This window comes from Epinephelus moara, chromosome 21, assembly GCF_006386435.1.
Source record: "Epinephelus moara isolate mb chromosome 21, YSFRI_EMoa_1.0, whole genome shotgun sequence".
Classification (NCBI taxonomy): domain Eukaryota; kingdom Metazoa; phylum Chordata; class Actinopteri; order Perciformes; family Serranidae; genus Epinephelus; species Epinephelus moara.
In genome coordinates, this window is record NC_065526.1 from 36,348,112 (window position 1) to 36,372,423 (window position 24,312).

The 24,312-nt window shown below is 38.8% G+C and overlaps 1 protein-coding gene across 1 annotated transcript; it reads right to left on the reverse strand.

Moving 5' to 3' along the window:
• On the reverse strand, positions 1–24,298 carry ca8 (carbonic anhydrase VIII). Its single transcript, XM_050032381.1, has 9 exons — positions 24,274–24,298; positions 22,594–22,785; positions 22,239–22,363; positions 16,142–16,237; positions 13,617–13,679; positions 13,416–13,464; positions 11,663–11,775; positions 8,172–8,366; positions 1–2,915 (listed from the first exon to the last, which is right to left on the reverse strand). The coding sequence occupies exons 1-8, from the start codon at positions 24,296–24,298 to the stop codon at positions 8,232–8,234; spliced, it is 798 nt and encodes a 265-aa protein (XP_049888338.1). The 3' UTR covers positions 1–2,915; positions 8,172–8,231.
• Positions 24,299–24,312: the final 14 nt, after the last annotated feature.

The window sequence follows — 24,312 nt, forward strand, 5'->3', positions numbered from 1 at the left end:
AAAAAAAAAAAAAAAAAAAAAAAAGATTATCAACACATAGAAAAAAAGGCAAAAAATAAAAAATAAAAGCCATGTAATTTTTTTCTTCAGAAATTGATTACATTGTATGAATTACATTTACACCTGACTGACATCCAATCACAATGTGACCCTGACCACCTCCAGATGGGTCTGGCTGATTTGATCCCAATCATCTGTAATAACATGCATTTTTCCTTGTCCAGATAACTTGTCCACATACAGGGCATATTTTAATGCCAGATATAATTATAGCAGTATGAAGGGGGTGATGAGAGTAGTGTTTCACTGATTTTAATGAGGGTTAAAGGTATTAATAGTCCACATATTTATTTGAAATTTTTAAAGAGGAAAAGTCTTCAGGATTTCTTTCTTTAGACAATGACAGGGCACAAAACTTACACAGGGAATAAAGACAGTGAGACTAGCACTATTAATGATCCAGACCGTAATAACTGGACCATATCTGATTTAACTGTAATTAACACTGTCTGGAACATTTTTGAAGGACTTCATTGCCAAGAATTCCAATAATGTGAGTTTGGTTAACTAAATCTGCTCTAAGTGCATGGTGTGATGAAGATGCAGAGGAGGTTTAAGCAGCAGCAGATATCTCTGCATGGAGCACTTACACACCAGTAGCCACCTCAACACCACAATTTAAGCTTACCAGTCTTAACAAACTCATTAAAATGTAACTATTATAACATATTATGCACGTTAATAGATAAAAATCACTGTCAACCAATTACTCCCAGACTCCCGTTTATATTCCCTTATTGGCTGACTTAAAGCTTTATAATGTAAGGTCAGTACAGAGAGAGTACTGTTAAGTTACTCAACTGTGTTGTCTATACCAAATACCAATGGTTTTGGGGACCCTCAGGTGTCCTTGGGGGAATTCCAGGCAGTCCCCAGGAAATGGGGAATGGTTTATTTTCACTTTTTAATTCATTATAGAAGGGAGACTAATGTTTTCAAGAGTCATAAGAGTGATTGTTCTGATCAAAGGCTACTGGTCATAACAACCAAAATCTTTTCAGATGGAGGTCCCTGTAGTGAAATCTTATCAAATGGGGCCCCGTGACCTAATCTATATCAATGTAGGGGTCCTTGGGGGCCCTACTGTAGTGGCACTGGCCCAGTTGCTGCAAACCACAAATATGTTACAATTCATATGTCTCATATCAACATTTCATTGGGAGGTAGGGGGCTGGTGTGACACCTCAGGGAGATGTCTGCAGACAACTGTTTGACACCAACAAACCTAAAACCTGGTTGTGTCTTAGCAAGTCACTGCTGCTTCCAGCAGCTTTTTAGTCACCAAATGCGGGTGTTTTGTAGCAACCAGGTGCTATTTTTTACAGCAGGAATGGTGCTATGAAAAGTGGTTGTTTTTTAGCGAGACATTGGTACTTTTACACTGAGGATTGTGCCCCTAAAATGGAGTATTTTAAGCCAAAACGATATTTTTCAAACCATAACCAAGTGGTTTTTGTGCCTAAACATAACCACACATTAACCACAGCATTGTGGAAACATAAAGTTTTAGCGTATCCGCTATATATTAAAATGCAAATGCAACTTATTTGTGGTTTGCAAAACGCACAATACCAACATTTATTCTGGTGACTGTGTTGCAGTGGAACTAATCACATTCACACAGACAGTGAGAGCATAAAAGTTATGTGACTAAACTCAGCAGGAATCACTTGCTACCTGGTGATTCAAATCATCAAACTCCATCACTCTTTGCTTTGTAATCAGAAGAAATACCCCATTTAATAAAAATCAGAAACATTTCAGCCAGAAAAGGGTAGCAAGAGATACACACAGGGTGTGTATCTCTTGCTACCCTTGCTACCCTCACCCGGTGGTTTCACAGGGTGATGCTCACCATCACCCTGTGAAACCACCACTCTGTTTTAACTGTCCCTTGGTGGCCCTTTATTAGTAAGTCAGTAATTTAATTATAACTATTTAATTATAATCTAGACTTCTGGACTGAATTTCAGTGAGAAGTTTTCCAAGTAACCTTCACGTCAGTGGTATCTGATACTATATTTCCCACATATTGCAGGTTCTTCAGGACCTCTTGGACGAATTTCTTGGGCAAAAGGGCTTAAAAAGTGAAATAATGTTACACATATGACATTGCTAGGTGATTGACAAGTCAGGTGCCAGCCCATCAATGGTGGTTTGTCTAAATTGGCCAACAACGTGGATTCATGTATTGAAATATATTTTAATATGAACATTTTTCCCTTTCACGTTGACTGCATTGTCAGATACAATTGATTCAAACAAAGTATTATGTTAGAAATATAGTCTGTAAATTGTGTGTTGAACTTATCCAGGTCTACTACAGCACTTTCAGTCTGTAACACATAATGACCAGCCTGGTGTATGCACAAAATGTGTAGACTGCACAGTACACATGTGTGTATGTTGAGTGTGTATGTCTAAGTGTCTCTGTCAGTACAGTAAGGTTTTTCGTGCGTGTGTGTGTGTGTGTGTGTGTGTGTGTGTGTGTGTGTGTGTGTGTTTTCAGGTACATCTGTGGTTCATACTTCCTCTTGTTTTGACAGCAGAGACGGGTCAGCTGTGAAGCCTCCTATCACACACATACAATAATACTAGAGACAGACAGGACACATGCAGGCATGGGCTCACATAGACAGTAAGAATGAGAGGGGGTCAGAGAGGTTATGCCAGAAAGGACACACCTACACACACACAGACACACAAACACACACACGAACAAAAGCGAACACTGAGGTGTGAGATCAATAGTTTCTTTGTCCACCTTCGGTCTGCAACTGATCTACAACCACATCAGCTTTCTCTCTCACTCCCTCTTTTTCCGCTCCTCTGTTCACACCTCTTCCTCCTTCTCTCTGTGAAGATAGAGAAATATGGATCAGACCAAAAGGCAAGAAGAAGAGAAACCAGATGTGCTCAAAAACAGGCAGCAAAAACACTCACACCAGAGCAGCGACAGTCATTGGTGCGAGTTGTGAGCTGTATTTCAGCAGTAAATAAGCAACTCTGTGTGTCCGACTGTGGATAGTGGAGCTGCTGAGTGGATTTATAGAGTTTGTAAGTTGCTGCCATTAGCAGCTAAATGGCAGCAGAGCTAGCAGCCACCGGCCACCACACTTCACAGCTGAAGGACTCCCAGGCTCGGGTATCCGTGTGTGTAGCTGTGCTGTAAGTAAACAGTCTGAATTGATCAGTTTTCTCAGAGACAGAGATGAAAGTTTATTTAATCACCAATTCTGTAAGAAGACACAAGTTTAAACCTCCAGACTAACATGTTGCAGATTAAGAAATAATTCAGGCTTTAATTAAGTTATTTCTCTGCTTCTTAACAGTGAGATGGATAAGTCAGATTTTACAATGAACCTAGCAGTGGGCGAGCTACTTGGAAAATATAGTGAGCTAAGCTACTGGTTACTTTACATCAAAATGAAATTTCACTACATTGAAGCTATCCTCTGAGAAATGTAGCAAGCTAAGCTACAAGAAAATGCCTTTTTTTTTAAACTTTATGTTAAGTCAGCGTTATCTCAGTGAGGAGACTAAAAATTATAAACAGACTTAAATTAAAACTTTCTTCTTTTTCTTTCCTTTTTTTGTGACTTTGTGACATTTGAACATGTCCTCCAAGTTTGTGTTATTTTGTGACTTTGGATCAGAGCTAACATGGTGTCCATAGCAGGACATTACTTAGCTTCCATGTTGGCAGGGGATTAACAATTCAATACCATGCAATTCTTAAAGAACGGTAAAACATATGTACAGCGACCAAAGTTTGAATGTTCGGATTTATTAATATACATTAGAAACACTACTGGGAAGCTAACACATACAAGGTTAAAACAATAAGACATTTTTATACAGTCCGTTGTAGCCGATGGAAAAACACATGATAAAGACATGAGAAAAAATTGATTTAGCCTCATTTCTACATGAGAGGTAAGACAAAGCCAAACAACAACAAAAAATCTTATGAGGGAAAAAATCAGGATCTAAAAGGGTCAGACCAGCTTCAAAGATCTCAAGAATCAGCTCCATATGTGCAATCCATTATCCACATATAAAGGACTGGGCCCAGCTCTCTAAGACAATGTCTGCTATTTGTGTACAAAAACTGTACAGCCCAGTCACCAGAAGAAAATGCCTGCATTGTACGTTTACGCAAACCAAAGATTGTACATTTCATGCATATCATATCAACGCTTCTAAAGTAACATAGTTCTGATTACATGTACATGAGCTGAGTTTATCATCTGGAGGTGGAAGGGGTGGTGGATGGTCTGACAACTAGGTGAGATGGCTGTCACGCTGCAGGCTGCTGCAGACCACTATTTGAGACCAACACATAACCAAACCGGTTGTTTCTCTGTGAGTCATCGCTGCATTTCCAGGCATGACTTTCCCCTGGAGTTGTGTGTTTGGATCTGTGTCAATTGAAGGTACATTCTCACCATGTTTCTTTTCCCTAAACCTAACCTCAGTAACTTTAATTTTGTAATTGTACATTAAGGACGTAATCTTATTCGTGGGGCGCAGAGTTGTAGGATATCATACAAACTGTTGCATATGCATTTTTTGTAGGATATCATACAAATGTTCTGTGATGATATGTTGCATTATTTCAACAACATGGTGACACAAAGAAACTTTATGTTTAGGCACATACATAATAATGTACAAATTTTACATAACCGTGTTTTGCGGAAATGTACAATTGCAACATTTATCGCGGTGATTTGGTGGTGTTTTTTAACCATGATATCAGCACAGCTCTATTAATGGCAATGATGCTCTTGTTGGTTGATCAGTCTGTCCGTCAGTCGTTTCAAATTCAGACTGAAATGTTGAAACTATTGAAATTATGTACAGACATCGCTGGTCTCCAGAGGATGTATCCAACTGAATTTGGTGATGGCTGGACTTTCCTCTGGAGCTACCATGAGGTTCACATTTAAGGATTTTAGTAAAAAATTTCAACAACTATTACATGAATTGCCATGACGTTTAGTAGAGACATTCATGTTCACCTCAGAATGAATTGTTTCATCTAGCGCCGTCATGAGGTCAAAATTCTAGTCTGTCCAGTAGTACGGTCATTAATCAAATACCCTCCAAACTAGTGACACTCCCATTGGTCTCAGTTGTATTTTTTATTTTTCGCACACATATACCTGCTTTACCACAGCATGTTGTCATTGTTATTAAGCATTTCAACATTCTAATACTAGCATTTAACTGAAAGCACTGCTAAGTGCCTAAGTACATCCTCACAGAGCTGTTAGCATGGATCTAGACTCTGAGTCTTGTTTCCTTATAAGATAGACAAAGAAGCTTGCAAGACAAGATCTTTATTTCCATAACAACATTTGCTCTTTTCAACTCGTGATAGTCAGTGGTATTTTTATATTCACATATATGCAGGTGACAGCAGATTCATGCAGGCAGCAGGTTGCCCTGGTTTGGTTTCTGTATATTTTGGCAGACAGCATGGACAAAAAGAGCAAAGGTGAGAATGTCCTGGCACCGTGGACTTTTACTAAACACGAAATATCACCCTTACTTTTCTTTATGCTAGTTTTCTTTCTGACCTCTAGCCAGCTCCCTCTCCTCTCTACTTCATGGGTCTTGTCTCAGGTGGGTTCGTGCTGCTGGGACCAGATCAGTGTCCGTTTACACCATAAACAATAGTCCTCTGTTCATTCTCTCCTTTTCCCGTGCCCTTCTCCGTCTACTCCTCTTTCATCCCTCTGGCATTCTCACCTCCCTTCACCACAGTACCCCTCTCTTTCACCCTCCTCTCTTTTTCAAACTTTTGAGAAAAAAATATATTACAAACTGGGACATAGAGTTTGAAACACATGATCTTACACCAGTCAGGAAAGGAGCCTTGCTAAGGATTCAGAGTCAGGATATCTCTGCTTCTGCTGATTTAATTTTGGCCACTGTTCTTTAATCTGCCTCTTTTAAGCTTCCAAACATTTTTGGAAGTACAGTATTAATTTGAGTACCTCTTTAAAGAAAAGGGACCTGAAACAGAAGATGGAAAATGATTTACTGAAGTCAGTTGCTACACCAGGGTCAAATTAAACAACTAATTGCATGGCAGATGCTGTTCTTCCTGTCCCTGACATTATGTTGTGACTAACTGGCTCACTGATAGTGATGTGAAAGTGTCAGACTGTGCGAAGAATAAGATATAGGAACACAGCTACACCGACATTTCTTTGCAGGCCCTTAGTCATCTATTTTTGTAATGCTAACATTTAGAAATAACCACAAAATGAAGAAACGGAGAGAGTCTTTTTCTTACCCTCCTCACCCCCTCTGAGCTCCAAATGTTCTGCCCTGTCTTCCTGCCGCAGTGCTGCTGAGCTAAATCTGGGATCCCTTCATACACTACATACTGTATATAGGCTATTCTCAGATTAGTAACTGAACTGGGTTAGTTCTTCCAGGGCTTGACCCACTACAGTGTGGTTTCAGAGGACCCAAATACCTCAGAGACAGCATGCCTACTTCCATTAAAAGGCTGTCTCTTGTGAGAAAATGTGCTGAACTGACTAAAAATACAGAGAACAGTGTTTGGTGATAAGTTCAGCAAATGATGGTCAGTTTACATGTAGATTTGACTTATTGTCTTAAGGTTTTTTTGTCATGTAGATGCTAAATCAAAGCTGCCCTGACTGGTGTTTTACATCAATAATGGACCAAATGGCTACATGTAAAAGATGTCAGTCATAATAACAAACAAACAGAGAATTTTCAGCCAACTCTGCAGTTTTCCTCAGCTTTAGGGCCCTGACACACCAAGCCAACAGTCACCCGTCCACTAATGTTGGGCCACCGGTGAGCATCTGTCACCCTAGTTTTGGCGGCTTGTCCCGCACTGTTGGCACATGTCAGCCCTTGCTGGCTTTTTTGCAGCCAATTCAGCATGCTGAATCTGCGTCCATGGTGTCAGAGATAGCGGAGCCTGCCTGTGAATGAAATCAATCTGACTGGCAGTTCACGAGGAGAGAAATGGAAGTGAAGGAAGAAAACAAAAGGCTAAAGAGAGGAAAGATAAGTTAAGAAACTGTCATAATTGTTTGTGTTATTGATCGCTAGCACACACTAATTATCCTTTGTTCTTTAAACATCACGTTGTGTTGTCAATTTGCTAACTGGCTAACTAGCGTCTTGAATCCATCCTGTGGTTTCCCTTTTTGAATGATGAATGCAGACTACCACCACCTGCTGGTATGGAGAGTTATTTCGTCTCACACAGGCGCAGAACACGTGCCAGTTGGCCATTGGCTCTGCAGCTTTTTGGCTGAGGCACAGGCGATGTGAGGCAACGCAACACATGGCCTTTGTCACAACTAATTCTTTGATGTCGGTTTGGTGTGTCTGCGCCTTAACAGAGCATTTTGGCATTTTCACCTCATTGTTTGGTTTTACAACTGCAGTTCTCAGTTCACTTTCACCTCTCATCAGCATTGTCTGTAATTCATAAGAGCATATTTAGTTGTTTTGACAGAAAAGGTGAAAAAGCTCTGATAAAACCTCTACCTGCCCGGCACCAAATGGAAGACAGGCATATTTCGCAACTAGCTGGTGAATATGGTGGAGTCTTTACAAGCTAGAGAGCTGGACAGTTTCTCAAGAGTTGGGAGGGACCAAAACTTACATTCATCAGGTGTAACATAAATACCTCCAAATGAATGCTAGTGTTGCTCTTTGTCTGATGGATGTATCTATAGGCTAGTGTTTGCCAAAAAAAAAGGAAAGAAATCAATGGAGTCTGGCTTTGAAGAGAGCATAAACAAGTTTCACTTTCAGTTCAGTTCCCTGTCAGAAGAGGCTGCCTGTTTTGAAAGCACTGAGCATGCAACTGGATAAATGAGACTTGGATTATACTGCACGAGTTGTGTGAGAGTTTGTAAATGGATGTTTTGATGTAGCTTTGCTATTGTTAAACATGAACCCCTATGACTTCAGTTCATTAAAAAAAAAATTCAGTTTTTGGATTCTTCGTTCACCGTGGAGGCATCCAAAAACACAGTTTTCTCCACAAATTCAACATAAAATGGGGTGAATAACTGTGGGGTGAGATATTCCTTTACCATTGTTACCTTCTGTACTTGTATGTGTAGGTCCCAATGTTTTTCTGAGTTGGCGGTGGAAACTGGGAGTCACTGGAAGGCAGCGCGGACCGTCCGATCACTAAGCGGCTGGGTCGGACGGAAGTTGTCCCCCAACATCCCATCATTCCCTTCTAGTAGCTCTGCCCCTTTGATATGGGACCGCAGCCTCCGAAACTCCTCAATCTGCAAAGGAGGACAGATTTCCCTTTAGAGGCTGAACTAGGTTACATCTTCATATCTCAAGGCTCCATACATAACAGCTTTGACAAATAGGGTCAAAGATCAGTACTGATGTCATTGGACTGAAGTGACTGATGACCAGTTTTCACTTCATCTTTAGTTTGCATGACAAAAGGATCCCCAAATACTTCCAACAACCAGTGCACCTGTGAATTTTATCCTTGGCAGAGTGAGAAATTATCTCAAACTTGTACAGTGCTTTCATACAGTCTGATCACTGCACAACAAGACAACATGGTTCCTTAAACACAGTTTTTGCCTTTTGGCTTTCAGGATTATCCAATTACTTCATATGATTTCAAATATTTGCTCTACACTCAGGGTTTCCTCGGGCTGTTAGGCACCCAGGTGATAAAGCTCTCAGTGCTGAGTAAAAAGAACCTGTCTGGGGAAAAATATTCAAAGACTGGGACCCATGTGGAGTCCCTAATGGCAGAAAAAGACCCTATAATGATATAATGATAGTGTGAGAATGTAATATGATAATCTGAAGACAGCTGACACTTTTCATAGCTGTGGAAACTCAGCGAATTTAACAGTGTTGTATGAGTATTCTTTGCTATTATTTCTGCCTATTTCAGTTCTTAACCAGCACATTTGCCCAACAAAAGCATTGCAGATGGGTGAACAAGCAGCCTGTATTAACCCAGCACTTGATATAAGGTTTTGACAGACCTGATTGTCTACAAGAAACAACATCTCTTGTTGTTTTCTTTGACAGAAAGCATCTACAATCTGACTTCCTGTTCATGTGTAAACCACCGCAGATACTATCACCTTTTCACACATGTACTGTACAGTGGCTGGCCAAAACAAACATGACAACAGTTCCTGTGCTGCTGTGCTGAGGGCTTTCAGAAGGAGGATTTATGGCCCCCGTCAACATGCAGAACTTGTAGGCATAGAAACACTTGAATGCCTGCATGCACATATGCACTGTGCACACACACTCTCTCTCAGCAGTCAATACTAGCCGGATGTTGGAGGTGTTTATTGTAGGTAAGCAGGAGCTGCTGTCGGTCCTGTTGTTGTTCATCCAGCAGTTGGACCATGGCTTAGACATGATACAGAGAATAGAGTCCTGCAGGACTCACAAATAATTAAGATAGTAAGATATTCAGTAAATAATATATCTTATTGATTGAACTGCTGATTTGGGTTGCTTATTGATGCGGCCAGCAGTTGCAGCAGCTGCAGTAGCTGTGACACAGCTCAGGGAGGCAGTTTACTAATTAATAAATAATTCACTCAATTCTGAACATTCAGACATGATACACATATTTTTAGGTTCAGTCTGACTTACACTTCCCAATTATTATCTCGGATGTCCGGATAATAACCACATAACCTATTTACATCTTATAATTATAATCCATCCACCTGCCACACATTGCATATGTTTTATGTAGCAGTTATATTGTTTCAATTTTTCTCTGACACTTAGCCATGGTCTTACTGTTTCACTGTTTCATATCTCTGTAATGTACTATTTATTCTTTTGTTGTTTCTTTTATAAATATATATATATATATATATATATATATATATATATATATATATATTTTAGTCTATTCTATAGTATACTGTACTGGGTGTCAGACTTTAAAACCTGGGGTGGAATATAAGAAATATGTATTTTAAAGACTTTTCTCTATTTGTGCTTTCTTTCTGTGCTTTTTCTTTAGTTTTGCCTCTTAGGAGCTTTCAAGGTGGTGGGAATTATTAATTTTTTTTATCAAAAAGAAGGAAAAATCCCTATTCAACTGAACTGCTCACAAGTCGTACACAACCTGTAACCTGTGACAATGACCCAAAGTATATTACTCCAAATTTTGAGGTCACAAGGTAGGAACTACTTTTTTAGTCTACAGAGAACATTTCATCAGTTTTAATAACTTATCTAACATCTGGTTATTAGACAACTGTCAAAAATTTTCCTCTTGGCAAACATTGGCAACATTTACAAATGATGCAGATTCATGTGCATTGCCCCTGTACAAATTATTGTAGCAGGAATGTTATAAAGTCACCCACATTAAAATGGTTGAGGCCTGAGGGAGAAAGACAGCCACAAGTCTTTCCTTCTGTTAGCATTTCAAAGGGTCAGCATGGCAGAGGGCAGCAGGGCTGAGCGACTAAGATAAATGTCAGAGGATGAACCCTCATCATCATCATCCTTAACAACAACCTGCTTGAAGAGAGCCATGAGTCAGGCAAAGGCTCAAATAAAGTTTAAAACTATTAAAGGCAATGTGACAGGCTTCCTGTTCTGTGTTGAATGTCAGAGAGTCTCAGGTCAGTGGGCCTGTGTTATATAAAAACCACAAAAGGGCCCGACATTGTCTATATGTAAAGTTTGGATGTAGAAAAAGAGAACAGAGATTAAACCAGGACAATAAAGGTGTTGACAGTATTGTATTTTAAAGTTTAATTTGTCAGATTACTACCTGTGACCTTTCTGTTGCTACTGTATGATTAGCTATTAGTGTTTATGATCCTTCATCAAATCACCTTTACTACTCACCACTTTTTATTATTCTTTCTAATACTCGTGCAGTTTCTGTCTGTATATAAATCCGATTTTTACATTTTTACATACACAATTCACACATCCAAATCAACATTAGCATTTATTTGGCAGGTTTCTGTCCACTTGATGAATATACCATGAAACTTTTCTAATAGCCTGGGCTTTTAATTGCTTAAATGACTTAACTTAACAGGTCTATATTTGGGACAGGCGCCTATATGGAGCAGGCTTTTAATTCCTTTCACACAAAACTGTTGCTCAGCAAAGATGGGAAATACAATGAAATTGTTTATTTACACCAGAATGAATATTACTTGTATGAAAATTAGGCTTTGAATAACAAATCAATTATGAATTATTCATTTCACCTAGCTCTGGCACAGCCCATCAGAGAGAGAGAGAGTTTATGGACATGTATGTACATCTAGCCTAAAGCAGAGATGAGGAGCAGGCTACAGAAAGCTGGTAAACTCACTTCTTTCTAACTATACACACCGAGATTATTTTCATTTTAAACTTGTAGTCTTCAGACCCAACTGACACAGACTCAAGACATTTATCAGACATCACACCGCTCCCCCAAGAGCCACAAAAGGCTTTATATAACTTTTTTCAACATATGCAGTAGTGCTCCCCAACACCTGTAAACACACTTTGATGTATAAAACAGGTGGAGTTTCCCTTTAAAAGGCTGCAGACTGTGTTTTACCTGTAACTGTGAGATGGTGAGAGGGTAGCGGTAGAGGATCCAGGTCACCTTTTCACTGCAAGGTGGTGTGGTCAGAGATCCTTCATACACCCAGTAGTCTCTCAGTAAAGGGTCTGAGGGCAGATTCAACATTTAATGTAAAAAATACTGTAATGTAAATTAGCTCTGATGAAATGGGAAATTAAAATGTGGGTGGAGCAGGTGCTCCACTCAGTAATACACAGTTCACAGTACACAGTCGTTAACAAGACTGACTGACTCAACATGGCAGACCGCCTTAAATGTATCAAAGTGTAGAAACACTTCACCAAAGTCAACCAATCAACTGCCAAATGCAATATTTGCAGGAGGGTTCTCGTGACAAAGGGGGGAATGACAGGTCCCTGCTTAAATATTTATCTACCGTCCATCATGTTATTATGTGTTACTACTTGAACACAATGGAAGCTGTGGCATTTTTGATAACCCGAGTAGGACGAATGCTCTGCCTCAGCTTACCGCCTGTGGTACACCATGGTCTGTGACACGTCTGACTCTGTGACCTGTAGCGGTGCAACAATGATTTTTCCTTTAGGTAATGTCATGTGCAGAAAAAAAAAAATTTAGTTGATACTTTAGCTGTAATAGCTTGCAGTGACAACATATCTCAGTTTAGCTATGCTACTGAGTAAACCCGAAACAGTAAATATTTTCACCAAACAACATACAAGATTAGACTTGGGGTTTGATAAGTTCAGTTCAGGATTCAGATTTGATAAAATGTTATAAAACCTCAATCCTATTCCTCACTGTCTATACTTTTCCGTTAACACTGTGAACAAGTTGAGATGAAATGAGAAATGCCTTTTTACCCCCTTAGATCACATCTCCAGACATTTTGTGCACCTATTTTTATTTTTTTTTACCGCATATAGTTTTAACCAATCATATCATGACATCCTCAAGTCAATAACTGTAGAACTTTTGACTGCGCAGACCTGAGATCAACTTAGCTAGCTTGCAACAGCTACATTGGTGTGTCACTGCTTCCCCAAAATATCGTGGCTATAGGCTGCTGGCTGGAATTTATCCACTTTGAGCAAAGCGGTACGCTACCTGTCAAAGCTCCAGATAATTCTCAAGGCATTTTACAGTAGACTGCTTCGGCAACTAACATTAAACGGAGCGTATGGCTTTGTCTCTCTTTCACTGATGAATTCTGCATCTTGTCAGTGTACACCACAGACTACCGTGTTGTCACCCACTCGTTTGTGGACTCCCGTTTTGAAGCCGTCACCATCTTGTTTTTTTGGAGACAAGGTGGCTGAGAAGCCGAGGACACTATTGGCAGACAGCCTGTCATTCAAAGAGACCCAACCTTAATTATGTGCAACTTTAAGCCTTAATAAAATGTAAACAGGTAGGTTAAATAAAAATTCACCCCCTGTACAGTTTTCATGAATGGAGAAATTAGCTATAGAGACCAAAACCATTTTTTGTACCAGGCTGTAAACATGTTTATTTCTGCTGTACAGTTGGGCATTTTAACATGGAGGTCTATGGGGACTGACTGGCTTCTGGAGCCAGCCTCAAGTGGCCGTTCAAAGGACTGCAGTTTTTGGCACTTTGGTGTTGGCTTCATTTTTCAGCCCCAGAGGTTGCCGCTTGGTGTACATCATCAGGGCCTTACTGTGGTGACATGCCCACTTGTGAATGATCACATCAAATTTTTTCCAACAAACTATCCAACCTGCCTATCTTGTTTTCTGCTCACCTGGTAACAGAGTGTTGGGGTTGAAGCAGGGAATTATCTTGCTCTTCCCCTAATGGTAATACAGAGACAAAACAACAAATATTGTAATAATGTATCATGTAGTTTAACAGTGGGACATTTTATCTAAAATCTGACATTCATCTTTATCTGATGAAATTAATTGTCATGCAGTCTGGCTGATCTTTTCACTCCTTTTCTCACCTTGTACTGCAGGTCCTGTAGGACTTCAGTGATGGCCTTCAGACCCAGATGCTCCTTACCAATCTGAGAAAAACACAATACGTCAATTTTCAGTGATTTGGTGGCCATGGGACGTATCAATGTAGCCTCTAAAGACAATGTTATCAGTGACTGCATTAAAGACATCAACAAAGTTCTAGGACGATTTTAGTTATACATGTATCCGTACAAGAGGTAAACAGGAAGTAGAAACTAAAGGAGCTGTCAAAAACAGGACGTGCGAGGTTAAGTGTGTTATGACTGTGGCCTCAGGAGGTCAGGGCTGTCTGGGGTGAAACCTGAAGGAGATTGCTAGATGGTGACTTCTCACTGGGCTGGTGTGAGTCACATTTCTCTGAAACTAAGGTTTGATTGGTTTTATTAAGCTGGTGTAAAAATTCCCACATTTTTCCCACAAGAGTTTCCCTAGCAGGGAAGTCATGAATTAGAGGAATCAGGGGACTTCGTAGGAATGTAGCAGAGGGTGTTTTCCAACTTGTGTCATGCTTATATTATTTAACAGGATGGTTCAAGCTAATCTGGAAAGAACCTGTTCGCTCATTTAGAAAAACAACACTCACAATCCCAGGAAGGAAAATTACTTTAAGGCCACAGATGTGCTGAAAAAGTCAATATTTTTTTTAAACCTGAGGGTCATGAGGGGATAATTAGTCAGATTCTTTCAAACATTTCAAAATCTCCCCCTGTAACCCTGAATAGGATAGCTTAAACTAATGTAGTCTCATACAACAGCCCTCGGTTCTTCTTTCATGAAGGTTGTAATGTTAAGTTTTCAGCAGTTTTAAAGAGCTGTTGATTCAACTTAAAGCTTGTGCTGCTGTTGTTGAACTGTACCATGTTACACTGGAAGGTGTTTGTATTCATTCTACCCTCATTGATAAAAATGGGGTGGACACTTGGAATATTACAAATAATCATATTGATTGATTGGCTTCTGTATTGAACAAAATTTGTCATACATCTCATATGTCTCAAATGCATTCTGATGTGAAATGTAGGCCTATATTAGGCTGTGCAAAGGAGAATTAAGTGTTGATTTGGTCTTCCTCCTTTGAAAAGACATCACTAATCCAGAGTCTCTCCTTCTTGAAACATGGCTGTTTCAACTCTTGCTTTATTTTCATGGCCATTTGTTAAACCTTTTTTCAGACTATGACACACAAACATATGTAGTATATAAGCATAGTGTTTCATACATAGTTAGAAATAAGTTTTTTAAACTTACCTGTACCAAAATTACAGTACGAAAAATGTAGGATCCAATATATATTGTGCTTATGTTATTCAATGCAAACTAGACACAGGCTACTGAGTAAATAAGGTCAAAGATCTCTGTCAAATAGCCAGTTAAATTACCTAAAAAGCAAGTGATGGTAGCATGCTACGTGTCATGCCATTGTTCCAACAGCTTATAATTCCGAAGCCTCAATAGTCTGAAAATGTCCTGTTGGACTGAAAGGCCATTTGTTCGACAGCCTGGTATCCCAAAACCAAACATGCATTGATTCAAAGGACCGTTTTTCTCAGAAATGGGTACAAACAGAAGCACACAGTCCTTAGAAGCACCAAGGATGATTGTGTGGTTTGTTGTTTGGTGAGTTGAGCAGTGTGCTGCCAGTGAGAACAACATGCTGGGTAGTTTATGTTGTTAGCTGGTTGTTATTAGCCAGCATTTTGTAACTGGTAAATAGATAGAAGTGGATATAGCTGGCTTTAGAGGGGGGTGGTTCTGGGATGCTTGTACACACTGTTGAGGCCTCTCTGTGTCGTTGGCCCAACTCACTGAAACACCAGTCAGTAAGAGGATGCCCACCTGATCACCCTTTAGACTTGCCTGCACTTTTACAGTCTCACACAAATTCATATCTAAACATTAAATTGCCTTTTCTTTGGAACAGATATACATTATTACATACATTTACTGTGTGTTGGTAACTACAACTACCCGTTACAGTTTGAAAAGGAAACTGGAAAAGAATATGCTTATACAAGAATTACTATTGTTTTTGCAGACAAACATTATGATGACACAGTAAAGTTGACCTTTTGGATATAAAATATCATTACCTCATCATTTTGTTCTATTAGACATTTGTGTGACACTTTGTCAGAATTAGCATATTAATGAGTTATGGCCAAAAATATATTTTGTAAGATCACAGTGACCTTGAGCTTTGACATTTGAACACAAAATCCTAGTCAGGTCATCCTACAGCCCAAGTGGATGTTTGTGCCAAATTTGAGGAAATTCCCTTGAGGTGTTCCTGAGATATTGCTTTCACAAGTATGGACAGACGGACAACCTGAAGACATAATGCTTCCAGCAACTTAAATAGAGCGAATGGTCTTTGTCGTAAAAAAGCCAGTTCATATTTATGTTTTGTCAAATGTGAATATTGCACTAAATTTAATCTCTGTTAAATTACAGTGTAAAAACCCCATCTGACAACTTTGCCAGACTAGTGATTCTTGATGTGGATGTTTACCTGCACAAAGAGAGCTATGATGAGGACTCCATTCCTCTTCCCAAGAGCGTCCTCCAAAGTGTTAAACAGAGTGCTGTTCCAGTGAATCAGGTGGAGCTACAGACAGACAGAAAGACAACAGATCACCGCCTGCATTTGAGAGGCCATTGTTGTAAACAGGTGGAGGGAGCAGACCTAAGTAAGAGAGTGAGAACTCATCAGCTGGGAATGACTGAGGGCTCTTATGTCAAGTTAGTGTTAACGTACTGTAGAGGAAAGAGTGCAAAACTTCTACCTGAAACACATCAATATCAGGCCAGACCAAAGATTATAAATATATATTATATATAAATATATAAATACATATATAAAATCTCAGCTATCACTGGGCTGTCGGCCTCTTTAGCTCAGATTTCCCATTGAGCATTGATTTAGGGATTTGCAAAAGAGGTCAAAGTCTGTCTAGACATCTAAATATAGTAGTTGAAATACTTTTGAAATATTTCACCTTGACCCATAAAAACATTCACTTTTTAAACAAATTTAGCCCAGCTTTCAAGGACAAAGCTGGCAATGTTTTATATTTTCATCAACAAATTCCCTAAAAAGATTAAAGCCAACAACAACTTAGTCTGTTATTCATTACTTTGTTCCCTGCCTGTCTGTGGCACGCAACTCCCAGCAAAACTCCAACATTTGTTCATACAGAAGATATGATTTAAAAATGTTTCACAAATTTAGTTTAATTTTTTACAAAGACAAAAACATTTGGACACTAGTTGTTAGCAAATGTTACTCAAATGGGAAAATAGGACATTTGTTGGGGACTATTTTTAGCGGCATATTAATACAGCCTTCACACTCTGATGAGTATTTCGTGTTTGATATGTTTTGACTGTACTTGTTAGGGGGATCAATTCATTTTTGGTCTTGGCTTTATAAAGGATTTGTTGAGAATAAGAAAAATGTCAAATATCATCAGATTTATCCTTCAACCTAGATGTATCAACATGTCCTCTAAACTAAATGACAAAATGTGTCATTTGTCTTTGCACTCCAAAACTGTCACAAATTGCCTTTACAAAAATGATTCAGATGACAGTTTTATGATCTGCCTCCTCTGCGGTTAAGGTTTGGTTACATTTGGACATCTAAAATTTTGTTAAGTTTAAAAAAAAAATTCACAGTTACGGTTACACAAAACCAACATTGACTCTTGGAAGAGAACAGGACCTGAACAGTCTGTATGTTCAGCCATGAACCCTGACCTCATCCCTGGCAGGTATTTCTGCGAAAATCCAGAATATGTTCAATGAACCAAAATACTTTCAACAACTTTTTTTTTAATGTCCAATGCCAACGTCTTTAAAATTCTTGGACGTGGCAGGCATCTATTGGTTAATGTCAGGGACAGATCAAGGTTATGGCTCTGGTTAATGTATGATTAGGGTCAGGCAAATGAAGCTACACCTGCAAGCTAGTTCAGGCAGTCAGCTCGAGTTGCACTGATTCATACACACGTCATACGTAACTCTTATATGTCATCTACAAAATACACCCTCCGTATTTGGCAGTCTATTTAAACTGCAATATCTCCCCTTTGTCTTGTCAATGTTGCTGCTACCCTGCATCAGTATTGCTTGCTTGCTCTTTAAGCCCAACCTCCACCCCAGCAACCACCTGCAGGTTCTGGCAAGGTGGGGAAATATTTATTGATCGCTCCCTGCAAAGTTTTTACATGTGATATCAGGGAGCAAAGATTAAATGAGTATAGAGTCTAGACGTCAAATTTTAACTATGTTCTGCTATTCAAATTAATATTTAAAATGTGAGCTGTCTGACTGAACTAAAATACTTGGTCAATCTTGGGACTAATAAAAAGGTGAACATACATTTAGGTAACGTGCACCCTTACTTTCCGCCTCACTTCATAAATGGCACACTAACTGCATTGGCACTGAATGTTGGCATTGGATGTAGATCATGAGGAGCAGAATATGACTGCTAAACTAAATATTCTGAACTGCATGGCCACAACTGGTAACTTGTAGGGCAAATGAAAACATAGGTCATGTGAGCAATGCTGCTGTTTTTCTGATGAGGGCAGCCTCAGACATCTAAATGTCTTTACCAGCAAAACACCAAATCAAGCTTACTGGGCTGTTCTGGCATCTTCAACATCTGCCAAGCTCACTTTTCCTACATCTACAGATTTGTTAACGCAAGACTATTTAGTTTTGGCTGAAAAGCTGTCACTGAGGCAGCAGGTTTCAATTATAGGATGATAGAAATTTGAATTTCCTTTCCCAAGATTCTCTTGTATCAGTTGCTCTAAAACCATCGTCATTAGGTGACCAGACATAGAGTGAGTTAAATGGGACCACAAGCAGGAAACAACAAACATGTCTCCTGGTAAATACTGTGTTTTTTATTTTTTGTTTCACTGATAGTAAAAACATGTCAATGTTTCTCTGTGACATTATACAATTAGTTTATTAATTTTATCTTTAATCTTAAGAGCTGTATGATTGGCATGTTAAGTTATACCCTTTAATAAAACACACTATTTATTTAGATACTTTACACACTGACCCCATGAATAAAGCAATTAAATGAAGCAAGAAAGAGATGCACCAGGTATCACCAAGTTGTCTGAGTGGGTGTACTTTTGGCATTTTAAAGGTTTCAGTTTCAACCTTAAATTTCAACTAAATATCAGAGGTTAGTGCCAGGATGTGCAGTCTGAGAAATGTTACCCTAGTGAAAAATGTCGATCTTCAAGGTAAAAGATCAACATTTCAGGAAATACACTTCCCCTTTGAGAAAGCATTAGATGAGAAAATCAATACCATTCTAACATGATTAACCTATCTTAGCATAAATATTAGAGGGAAATAGTTAGGTTATCTTTCTTAAAAAAATATGCCTACCAACACCTCTAACAACAACCAGCTTTGTTGTTGACAAGTTTGGTACTAATGTGCCTATACTAAAATCTGTGACTGGCTATATGCTGCTGGAACTGTGAAAACCACATAATGTAACAAACATTTCTATTTGTGTATTATACAAAACTAGATAAACCAATTAGCATATTAACAACACAACGCTAAAAGAACAGAGCAAGAGCATATTTCCCGTGTGCCAGTGAACAGCAGGGATGGGCAGTATTTCTATTACTGGTATTTGGAATATGTATTTCAATTACATTTGAATATTTTGTAATTTGTATTTGATAAGGCCGATAAAAAGCAAATGTAATTTGTAACAAAATACTTTTGAGTGGAGTAATTTTGTATTCAAAATACTCAAAATACTTTCTCCACAAATCAAAAACAAAAATAATAGGCTACACATTTTTATAATATTGGATGTGACAATATTTTTTTACTTTTTTTTAATATATATTTTTATCTATATGTTTTTTTTAAACTTGGGCCATTCAATGTGCCCTTCAATGACCTAGTGGTCTGTTTTACTGGACTGTGCATAACATGGGAAATTGTATGTTGTTGTGGTTGATGCTTGGGATAAGTATGCTACAAATGAATTGCCTCACGTGGGATCAATAAAGTTGTCTGAATCTAAATCTGAATCAATAAATAATATTTTAGGGTAGCCTACATGTCCCTAGCTTTTTTTTCTCTTTAGAAGTTGAACACAGGGCTCCAAGTCCAAGTTAGACAGCAAACAAGTTAACTAGCTACAGTAGCTACAGTATCTTGCTGTTTAGCTAGACCATTGTTGGACAGTTCACAGCACAGCTAGACTAGATGTGGATGGACCCACACTACCAGTAGACTACCTTGCTGTTCATGTCTTCCAAGTTCAACTGATTGTCTGTCAAGGAATTTTATCTGAGTGTGAGAGATGTCAACTGGCTTGATGTATGATTTATGTCTGGGTCTGGCTACATAGCCTATTGTATAAATACATGGTGTTGATAGTTATAATATCAAGCTAGCAATGCTTATGCCAACTGTCTTATTAACTGTGTAACTGCTAACTGTGTATATCCTTTAGCCCAAACCTGAATACTTTGCTATACCAAATTGTGAGAAAACAAGCGCACATTTGCAATAGCTGCGACCAAATTTGCTACTATCACGCCATTAATGGATAAATCATGGTTGTTCTTTCTGGCATAGCTACTTGTGGTCTCTAATTGCAGTATGTAAATTTTGAGCATTTTTGGTCAAGGACTTTTTGAGTTATTCACGAAAAGCTTTGTGGACCAACCGACCAACCAGCCGACCGACAGAGTGACCTATAGAGCTGCGGGTCACTGCTAAAAAGAAAAAGAAAAAAGTATTTTCTGTATTTGAAAATACAAAATACATGTATTTTATTTTGATTCATTTTCTGGCACCAGTATTTTGTATTTTATTTTGATACATTTATTTGAGTGGTATTTTGTATTTTGTATCAAAATACATTTTGATGTATTTTTGCCCATCTCTGGTGAACAGTAACACAAACCATCAGGAAACATTTCTGCTAAAGAGCTCAATGGCTAAAGAAAAATAATCTTACCTTATATAACCTTATTATACCTTATAAGTGTGGACCTAGCTCCTGCTTGACTTCAGCTCTTTGTTCACTTTTTTCACTTCTGTTTCTCTTCTTATGCGCTAAGCTGAACTGCCAATCAGAGTGATTTCAGTCACCAGGAGGCTCCGCTGAAGGCCAGCTAGCATCAGCAAAGGCCAACGGTGGGGGACACACCACACCAATGAGGGCAGCAGATGCTCACCAATGGCCCAACTTTGACTGATGGCCGATCATTGGCTTGGTGTGTCAGGGCCTTTAGAGGTGTTGGTATGTGTAGTTTTCATTCTAGGGAGAGGAGGCTAGCTTTTTCCTCCTTGTCCCAGCTTTTATGCTAAGCCAGGCTAATTGCCTCCAACCTATAGCTCCATTCTAACTGCACAGACATAAGAGTGATACCGATTTTTGTTTTAAATCTTGAAAAGAAACAGAACAAGCTTATTTTCTAAAATGATGAGGAATTTATTTAAAGGTCGAGTGGATAAGATTTGGGGGGATGTAGTGTTGAGGGTTGCAGATTGCAACCAGCTGAAACTTCTGCCAGTTAGAATTCCTTCAGTGCTTGTTGTTCAGGAGGTTTTCTCTTCCTCTCCAAAACAAATGAACCAGTGTTTAAAACTGGTAGAAACACTGAATGAAGCAGTTTAACGTTACAAATCAGTGTTTCTCTAACGCTGTTTGGCATGTTGGCATGCTCACCTTTTTTCTCTTAAGATCCAGACATTCAGGAGGTTCTTACCGGGAGCTGAATTATCCACAGAGGTCTCTTTCTCTCTAAAACAAATGGCCCGATGATTTAAAAAGATACAAACCCTGAATAAAGCAGTTTCACGTAAAAGAAAAATCAGTGTTTTCCACCACTGCTCATCATGGAGGGGCTGGTAACTATGGTGGATAACACAAAAATTCAAATGGCCCTAACTAGAGCCAGTGTTTGGTTCATCCATTCTGGGCCACTGTAGAAACATGGTGGTGACCATGGCAATCTCCATAGATGAGGACCTGTTCCTTATGTAGATATAAACAACTTATTCTAAGGTAATGACAACACAACGATTCTTATTTTCAGGTGTTTATACAGTAAAGAAAATATACTTATTATATTATATTTCATTTCTGCCAATATATTCCAATATTCCTATTCTACTTTCAACTAATGACTGTTAACCAAATTTTAACATAATCTAATTTTACCTAGTTCATTTTAGCTCCTTTTTCAGGCTATCAGTGTTAAGCTTACAGACATATAGATGGGCACAACAGACACATTCATAAAAACACATTGATTTCAGCCTGTGATACAAAGTCTTTCAGCCTTCAGCTTCATATGTGAAACACATTACTTGTTAGAGAAGATTGAAGAGGTTTTGTGTTCAAGGACTCAACAAGCTACGATGTTATCTGAAGGACAGATGTCAATGCCAGAAGTCTAAACATGCAAACACTGTATTCTCTAGTCTATTAGGGGCTGTTGGTCTGTTTTGAAAGTGCATTAGGCCCACTCCATGGGCATGGCCTCGTGTGTGTGTGTGTGTGTGTGTGTGTGTGTGTGTGTGTGTGTTTGTACTACCTCCATAGGAAAAGCCTTGAAGTTGACAGTGTGCTCTGATCCTCTCTGGTTCTCTTTGCCCCAGTGGAATCGAACCTCATGAAGCTCATACTCATGATCACTAGGCAATGGACCCCCAGTTACCACTGAGAACAGCACAGGAAACCCAGGACAAGCACAGACAGGAAGTAGAAGACAAACCAAAGCATACAGAGTGAACGTTTGAGTGACAAAAGAAGGTAATTTACTGTGGGCTACATTTGTTTATGGTTTCCATGCTCTACATAAAATGGTTGCATGAGCGTATCACTAACCCACAATGACTGACAGCAAAAGTAGTGAGTATTGACTCATTGTCATGTCTCCTGGGAGTTACCTGACTTGGACTTGAGAATGATGCGGACGGTGTGTCCATCGTTGATGACCTCACAGTCTCGACACACCACATAGTTTGGTGATAAGCCGACATCCAGGAGGGACGGGTCATACTGAGCCTCCCTGGAGTTCAAGTTAATGGGAGACTGGTACTCTCCATTGGCTGCTGGGAAATGGAGTCCCCATTCTACGCCTGTGAGTGAAAAAAGGCATTCACACATTACATGTACCATACATGTCTATGTCTCAAGTGAAAGCATGCGAGTTTCACCAGAAATGTTCTTAACTAAACTATTGAAATATAATATGCTAAGTGCAGAGAAATGACCCCTGCAAGCATCTGTAGTACAGCTTATGACATATTCTATATATACCAGTATATAGTATATCATTAGATTAATATCATTCATGTGTTAAAGCAGCATTTTGTTTTACTCACAGAGGAAAATATGAAAAAATAAATAAATACCCATCACAAATACGCAGTAACATTCTTGTTTTTTCTGACCTCTAGTATAAACCTCAAAATTATTCTGAATTCAAGCTGAAACAATTATAAACAATCAGTTATAAAATCAGTCACTGATTACTCTGTTTTATTCTTCATATTTTTAAAGTTCTCCTTCAAGTATTCATAGTAAAAGATGCATGTTAAACATATTCTTAAACCTGCTGTCCTCTAGCTATTTAGTTACATGAGGTTGCCTCAGAGAAACTGTGCTTTTGTCAGTAACACATAACTAATAATCTTTTCCCACATGCAGTCAGCTAGTTAACCTGCCTCTAAAGCTCACCTACACAGTGGCTCGCTGATAAACAGGGATGATGGAGATATGAAAGTACAGTATTGACTACCTAAGCACTCCCCCAGTCAGTCATTTAGACAAAACATTAGGAAATCGCATTTCTACAGCACTGGATGATAAAGGCTACAATACAGGCTCCATTGGGCTCATCTGTCAAAACAGACACAAAGCAGCACTGTTAAACCAAGTGACACTCCTCAATGGAAAACACAAAAACAAACATAGAAAGACAGACACAATGGATTAGTCTGAAGTACTCAGAAGATGGCATTAGCTTGTTAAATATTATACTTCAAAGCATGGAGACAGATTTGTGTATTCAATATAAACAGTCTTCTCCTCTTTTTCTTTGATGGGCCCTAAACCTGTTTAAAACTACTCTACTGTAGGTGTGAACATTTCTTCTATGATAAAAGAGAAATTTGACCCTCCACTGGGCCAAAAATGCCCTCTAATGAATGATTAGTGAAAAGTAAAATCAAACAATGATTGAGGAACTTACTGCAAGGTATTAAATCATACAAATGAAGTAGGAGTGAGCAAATATTCTTTTTCGTCATTTATTCATTTAATCTTGAGGCTGCTTTAAAACATTGGTTGGATTGTGTGCAGAACTAAAATAGAGTAAAAGAGTATATGGCTGTCAGCTCGCTGTTTTCTAGTCAAACCCAATTTATGCAATTCCAAGACTGTTTAGGGACTCCTACAGAAATATTTAAATACACCATTTTTAAAAAATGGTAATATTCCTTTTCCCTACCCAAAATTTAGTATACATTTGGAGCATTATTTGGCCCTCTGTCTGACATGACAGCTTTACAGGGTACGTATTTACATGAGCGGCAATTGTGAGTTCTGTGCATCACACACCTTACCCCTCTGTGATATGGACTGAACCATTTCACAGTACCTGT

Bases quoted from the DNA above. Each gene is read 5' to 3' on its own strand.
- ca8 (XM_050032381.1), bottom strand. From the start codon at position 24,298: ATGGTTCAGTCCATATCACAGAGGG. The intron at 16,238-22,238 runs GTAGTACAAACA...GTCTGTCTGTAG, and splicing joins TCAAGGCTTTTCCTATGGAG to CTCCACCTGATTCACTGGAA. The intron at 11,776-13,415 runs GTGAGCAGAAAA...ATCTGCCCTCAG, and splicing joins CCCCAACACTCTGTTACCAG to ACCCTTTACTGAGAGACTAC.